Here is a 7,873-nt window from a genome sequence, read left to right as displayed (position 1 = left end):
CTTGTTTTCGAAAACGACAGACCAAACTCGTTTTCCGCATTTTCGAAAACGGAAAACAAAAATGGATCAAAAACGACAAACCAATTACGAGCTTAATGACAAGCCATGCAAATTTGTCCTTTTATGCCTTCCAATCAAATTATTTGGACGAAAGCAAACATTAAGGACAAAATATGCTATATGATGAAAGGTGACGATAAGAATGTGACAGGAAATAGTAAGCTGTAAAGGTTAAAAATCTTGGCTATATTTAAAATATGATACAATAAATAAAAATTATGGTATTTACATAATTATATATAGTTTTTTTTAGTAAGAAGAAAATCAAATCTTCTAAGAAATAAAAATTATGGTACAACCGCCACAAATATACCGATGTATAATAAATGTAAAAATACACCATAACTGTTAAATAAAATACTAAATCCCCATTAAATCTGTATAACTAATCTCTACTACTTAAAAAATAATTAACACAAACAAATGAATAATCATTAATTATCACTATTCGATCTAATAATCACTATTTTTTTATTAAGAAAATTTGCTAACCGCTAAATTTATTACTGGTGGGTCACAAATATTGTCACTTGGAGAGTTGGACTTTAACCAAAAGAAAGAGTCACATCAAAAGACCAAAATTGTCACCAAAATAAAAAAGTTATGCAAATGATGCAGCCACCAGGTGTTCACCTATACATACAAAACGTTGTCGTTACGTTTATAGGGTTAGCTGATTCTTGGAATATCACTGAGCCTCAATTTAAGTTGGGTGGGTATCAGGGCATGAATTTCATTAGAAAATTATACTGTACAGCACCTGGTTTCAATTGAATTTTCACATGCTTTCATGTTCACACAAGTGATTAACTAAATCAAGATTCATAAATGGTTCTAATTACAGCAACTTGATCGTAATCGTCTTCTTCATATTACAGATTGTCAAGCATTAAATATCTAATCTTGTTATTCAAAAGCAATAAGAACATGATTTTTTTTTTTTTTTTTTTTTTTTTGAATAAAATCAAGCATTAAATATCTAATCTTGTTATTCAAAAGCAATAAGAACATGATTTTTTTTTTTTTTTTTGGCAATGGAAACAAATTCTATGAACAATTGTTAGAAGTAAATATCCCTTAAATTGACAAATTTCATGTAAAACAAAGTCAAACGAACACAAAAAACACTTTTATTTCAATATTTTTCACGTGAAAAATTATACTAATCGAACACAATAATTTATAATTTTCAAGAAAACAATTTCTAGGCAATTCAATTCCTTGGAATTCGTTTTCTTTCCACCTAAATTTCATCTTTGCAATCAAATGAACCCTTAAAGAAACATTTTGAAAATTCAAAAATGAATTTTGTTCCTTTGGAATAAAATTTTACAAGGTTAATAAAATTATACGATGTTTTATTTGAAAACATTGATCAAGAATTGTACTTTATAGTACAGTTTGATTTGCGGGCTTCGACTAAGAATTATCTTAATAGATGGCTTTGACCCTTGTGCTACAAAAGTTTAGCAAGTGATTATAATTAATGTAAATAGATTTATTTATTTATTTTTATTTACTCAAATACTGAGTTTATGAATTGATTTAAAATTTTTATCCATTGAATCCTTAATTTTTTTTTTCCAATTTATTTTCTGTCCTACTTTCCTAATTGCCAAGTATCTGTGATACAAGTTATTTTATGTAATTAGAGAAGTCATGCCAATTAGCATAGAACTATAAAAGTAAAGTATTGTGTCATCAATCATTAAGAACTTTAATCATGCATGTTTCATAATTAAGATACTTTCAGGAAAGGTCAATTTAATTTTCCCGGAAGTGATGGCTAGGCCTGTAGATTTAAACAAGCTGCTAGCATGTAGTTGGATCTTGAGATATTAACGAAGACAGATCATTAATCATTCATAATAAAATAATCAACATTTATTTCCTTCAATTATTTAAGTCCAATTGGCGTTTAGTGGTCAACTTTTGTATAAATAGCAAGATATTAATTGTAAGCATTGCTCACTGCACTATAGTCTCAGCTTTTTTGGTGCATAGAGAGAGTGAGCCTGTGAGAAGGAGATAGATAGATATAGAAAATGGCCACTAATAGTCAAAAGATTGATCTTGAAAAACCCTTAATTTCAATCTCTAAGGAATATAATCTTGATTCCAAAAGAAAATTCAATAAAGATGAGATTTTTGCAGAAGCAAAGAAACAGATATTCTTAGCAGGACCAATGATGTTTGTGAATCTTTTGTTGTCACTTATACAGACAATTTCAGTTATGTTTGTTGGTCATGTTGGAGAATTAGCTCTTTCTGGAGCATCAATGGCCACCTCCTTCGCTTCGGTTACAGGCTTCAGTTTGCTGGTGAGTCACAATTACATTCTCCACACGCCATATTTCGTAGTATTTAAGGTTTTTCATTATAACATTTCAGAACTGTATATCAAACTTGCACTCGATATCACATAAACATTAAAACTAGGTTTTCCATCAATTTCTAGGTCGGGATGGCGTGTGCATTGGACACTTTCTGTGGACAATCATACGGCGCAAAACAGTACCATATGCTTGGGATACACATGCAGAGAGCCATGCTTGTTTTGCTTCTTGTATGCATTCCCCTAGCTTGTATTTGGGCCACTGCAGGGCACATTCTTGAATTACTTGGACAAGATCCACAAATAGCAGCAGAAGCTGGAACTTACGCGCGTTACATGATCCCCACCATTTTTCCCTTTGCGCTTCTCGAGTGCCAATTTAGATTCCTACAGACTCAAAACAACGTTGTACCAATGATGCTAACTTCGGGGATAACAACGTTGTGTCACATACCTATTTGCTGGCTTTTGATCTCCAAATTAGGCCTTGGAAGCATAGGCGCTGCCCTGGCAAACGGTATTGCTTATTGGACTAATGACATTTTCTTGGCTCTCTATATCACATTGTCGCCTTCGTGCAAAAACACTTGGACTGGTTTCTCAAAAGAAGCAACACGAGATGTCTTGAAGTTTCTCTGGCTTGCGGTTCCTTCGGCCATTATGGTCTGGTAATATCGTGATCCAGAGTCTAATATTTCTTCGATTTCATTACTAATATCTACTTTGAAGCATTCATTTGAACAAGATTTCTATTTGCAACAGCTTGGAAATTTGGTCATATGAGATGATGGTGCTTTTAGCTGGTCTTCTCCCAAATCCAACACTCGAGACCTCAGTTCTCTCAATTAGGTTAGCATTTTCAATTATTATTATATTCATATAGTTCCCAGTACATGTTACTAACTTGTTACATCTTATTGCAGCCTTAACACGAATAGCATGATTTACATGATACCCCTCGGACTAGGAAGTGCAATAAGGTGACCTACAATAACGAAGTACTCATAATTTATAAGAGTCATTCTTCTCTTTTTATTTATCATATAAAATTCTTTGTTCCACAGTGTACGGATTTCAAACGAACTGGGTGCTGGACGGCCTAGAGCAGCTCGACTAGCAGTGTTTATGGCCGTATTCATGGTGGCGGCTGAAAGCATCGTGGCGGTGGCAGTAATCATTCTGGGACGCAAGATTTGGGGATACTGTTTTAGTAGTGAAGCACGGATGGTCGGCTATGTTTCTGATATGATGATTCTAATTGCTGTCACCAATTTAGCAGATGGAGTTCTCTCTGTCCTAAACGGTAGGTCAAAAGTAGGGGTGAGCGCGGGTTGGTTCGGTTCGGTTTAGAAGAGAATTGAATCGAACCAAAAATTTCGGGTATCTAGTAAGTGGAACCGTCGGGTCCAAATATAATTATGGAACCATTCGGGTTCGGTTTCGTTCGGTTCGGTTCCGTTCTGTACTATAATTAAATTTTTTTAACATTTATAACAATATTATATAAATACAACTAATGATACATTCAATGGTTTTGGAATGTCAGATATTAGTAGACTACCTTGTTCAAATGATTGCTACGGTCAAAGTTTCGGTCGGCGAAGGTCGCAGTTTCGATCGGAGGTCACAGCGTTGGCCGACGATTGTATAGGTTTTGGAATGTTAAAGAGGCTGTGAGAGTGAGTGCGAGAGTCGAGATAACGTTATGCACTTTAGTGTAGGTGCTTAAGGTTATTTAGTGGATTCGATCTTGTTGGGCTGAGAAATGAAACAATAAAATGGGTAATTGAGCCAAAAATTAAAAAAAATAGAAATGAAATAAATTATTGGGCCAAAAATTTGGATTTAGAAATTGTTAATTTGTTTAGAAAAAATTAAAATTAAAATAATTTGATTTACTCAATATAAAAAAAAATTTAAAAGATTCGGTTCTTGGTCTAGAATTGAGAACAGAACCGTATCGATCGGTTCTCAATTCAGATACCCGTTCGAATATTTAATTTGACAAGAACCGTCGGGCTCGGTTCAATTCGGTTCGGGTTCGGTTCGGGAGATTTGCCCAGCCCTAGTCAAAAGTATTTTTATTATTTGATTAAAGTAAAAATAAATAAATAAATATATCTAATAAGAATCTTGATTAATTAAAACTGCAGGCATTGCTAGAGGATGTGGATGGCAAAAAATTGGTGCAATTGTAAATTTGGGATCCTTTTATATTATTGGAATCCCTTTAGGCATATTGTTGGCATTTACCTTACATCTTGGAGGGAAGGTAATTTCAATTTAGGAGTCATGGTACCATTTTCTTTCAGTCATAGTTTACGTAAAAGAACATACATGCTGAACTTTTAAGTGACAATCAAAGAACGGTCTTTGAATAAAGAGGTACATGCATCCAAAATCTATAAGTGTAACCGTACCATGAATCTTGTTTCCTACATATGGTGCACAGGGTCTCTGGACAGGAATCATAGCGGCTGTTTTCGCGCAGACATTATTCCTGTCGATCATAACCATCCGGACTAATTGGGAGACAGAGGTAAAATTTTCTTACTATTTGCTTGTACCAAAATTATAAGTCTAATAATTTGAGAGTTTAAATGAGATGGTTCAAAAGATGGCAGTAGTAAATTTCCGAGTTTTTGTATTACAGGCAAGTAAGGCATCTGCCAGGGTTTATGACTCAACAATCACTGTTGTGGCATAGAACCAGAAGTGGTGAAAACGACAGCTCCCTGAATCAGATAATGTGCACGAAAATCATCAGAGAGAGGTGATCCAGTAAATGGAGTGCAGAAAATCTTGGAATTTTGTAAAATATTATGGTTGTTCCCTGTTGGCGCTGATTGAAAACATTCTGGGATTATGTGAAATATTATGGTTGTTGTTGGGTCAACAAATCCTGGAATCATGCCTAATATTTTGTTTTTGTTTGCTTATGATTTTTGATTGATTTCTTGAATTTCACAGAAGAATAAAACATTAGAAAATTTCCAGAGCATTGCAATCTGATTGAAAGGCACTTATGATGCATATTGCATAGTGACACCAATTCTCTCAACGTCCGTAGTTATAATTAGTAGGGAAGGTATATTTAAGCACTTTATTGTGATTTTTTCCTGGAACATAATTGGAATGGTTTCTAAGATCACTTCCAGCTCTAGGCCTTTCATTAGTTAGTATTGGAAATGTATTTTTTTGAAACATAACTTAGGAATAGGCCTAAGAATTCAAGCCAAGCACCATTCATTTGAATCTTACTTCGAGAATATCAACCAGCGATGTTGACATGGGTAGTAGTGGCAATGGCCGGCTCGGCCCATCTACCTACAAGCTCAGCTCATCAAAGTGACTAGCTGAGCCGAGCTCGAGCTCTTTCAAGCACAAGCTCAGCTCGGCCCATGAGCTCCTAAGCTCACGAGCCGAGCCCATGAGCTCAAGATTTTATTTTTATTTAATTTTTCAATTATTTTTTTTATTTTTTTGTTCAATTTTTTTACTAGCCGAGTCTTGCTCGGCTAATGGGCACAACCAGGCTCAGCTCGTTGAAAGAATCCCCGCTCAACTCGGGCTCGATCTCATCTCGAAACGTGCCCAAGCCATCCATAGGTTAAGTTTTGACTAGCCGAGCTATTGAACTACTCGGCTCTTTTGCCACCCCTAGACATGGGCAAAAAAACAATATCTATAGTCTTGTTCAGTTCCTCAATTTAAAGTTAGCTAATCCTATATAATAGGGAAATATCAAGATTTATGGCGATGAGGTGCTCCATGAAACATTGAAACCTTCTAATGTTATTCCAAGAGAAAAAATAAATGTAGATACATGTACAGAAAGAGTGTTGGTTTGAACTATATGTGATTCAATAAGCAGCAACTATAGTGGACAATCGAGTTGTCGGCCAAATGTGTTCAATTCATTTGAAATATGGATCACAACTTATCAAAGTTATAAACTCGATATAACTATATTACGATCACTTCTCACAAAGTTCTAGCAGAATGAAGATATAATTTTCATTATTTAGAGCCTATTTGAGAGTGATTTTGAAAATTGATTTTTTGACCGTTAGGAGAAAAGTAGGCTCCACCTATGAGAAAAAAAGTCAAATATGATGGCTGTAATAGTGAAATAACGATCAAAAAATCACCCCCAAACAGGCTTTTAGTACATAGAAAATTAGGGGCTCATTTGGTATGCTTCTTCTAAAAGCTATTCTAATTAGATAAAGAACTCCCAGAAAATTTATTCAAATAGGTTCAAAAGCAACTTTTTTTAATAACAATTTTGACCTTTTAAAAGTCCTGTCAAACAAACCCTAAATTCATTTCTCTCAATTATATAGGTATAAAATTAGTGATCATTTGAAAATGCTATAAATCTTCAGACCATCACAAAAATAGAATTCTAAAATGAGAATTCAAGATAGATCATTATCAAAATTAAAATATATGGTGCTACATCAACTTTTACAAAAAAGTCATGATAACTAATGATCATGGACCATTTAAATAAGAGTAATGCTATTTATAATGAAGATTACTCATAGTCGTTTTACATGCATGTGACATCTTATTATTTAATATATGAAACAATAAAAAACAATTAATTAATGCATCAAATAACAAAAATCTACATGTATGTCATGTAGAATGACTATCGTTATTCCTCACCATGAATATCATTATTCTTTAAACAAATTCCAAGTCATGCTCCCGCTCATATATATAATTTTCTTTTATATAACTATTTAAAAATTCTAAATGAATTAATTAAATATGTCAAAGATCTATATAAATAAAGACAATGTTACATGCACCGAATTTTTTTACCGAATTTTTTACTTACTTTCACAACAGAGGTGAGGATCACGAGCCATCATTTTTAAATTCACACGGAACCCAACATACATTGTGAGAGGGGGGACGCCATTCGGTAACCCGCTCAATACATATATATTTATCCTATAAATAAATGCATTGATATGTTACTTTTTTATTTTCTCCCATATTACATTAATTATTTGCCGTATGAATCACCTAAACAACAACAACAATAATAAGAACAATAATAATAATAATAATAATAATAATAATATACAGGCATAGATGCTTGATTAATACTCTTCTCTGAACTAACGGCCAATTTTCATTTTCTTCATTTATTATTAGGAATTTAAAAGCTACAAAATGAACGGTGAGGAGACTTTATGACCTACTTAAAAACATTTGTCTTATTGAAAGGGACAAATTCGAAATTCCCAATCAAAATCATATAGGGGACAGGATAAATAGATTCTTGATAACCTAAGTCGGCAAGTGTACTTTACATAATTTTCAAGCATTAGACCAATGATTTTTTAAATAAATTTATTTAAAACAACAACATATGTTATCGTTTTTGTGGCTTGCATGGCATTAACTAGATCGTGCGAATCTAATTTGTATCCATGTCGGTAGGATAAAATATTTAAATGG

General features: G+C 33.4%; 1 protein-coding gene across 1 annotated transcript; it reads left to right on the top strand.

Annotated features, from left to right (window-relative positions):
* The first annotated feature begins 2,020 nt into the window (after window positions 1–2,020).
* Window positions 2,021–5,268, top strand: LOC111378975 (protein DETOXIFICATION 16-like). The gene is made up of 8 exons (XM_023002280.1): window positions 2,021–2,381; window positions 2,519–3,063; window positions 3,158–3,244; window positions 3,319–3,375; window positions 3,460–3,698; window positions 4,549–4,667; window positions 4,848–4,934; window positions 5,049–5,268. The coding sequence occupies exons 1-8, from the start codon at window positions 2,106–2,108 to the stop codon at window positions 5,100–5,102; spliced, it is 1,464 nt and encodes a 487-aa protein (XP_022858048.1). The 5' UTR covers window positions 2,021–2,105; the 3' UTR covers window positions 5,103–5,268.
* Window positions 5,269–7,873: the final 2,605 nt, after the last annotated feature.

Source organism: Olea europaea, unplaced genomic scaffold (assembly GCF_002742605.1).
Source record: "Olea europaea var. sylvestris unplaced genomic scaffold, O_europaea_v1 scaffold1911, whole genome shotgun sequence".
Classification (NCBI taxonomy): Eukaryota; Viridiplantae; Streptophyta; class Magnoliopsida; order Lamiales; family Oleaceae; genus Olea; species Olea europaea.
The sequence above is the reverse complement of the archived record's forward strand: the minus strand, read 5'-3'. Positions and strand labels throughout refer to the sequence as shown.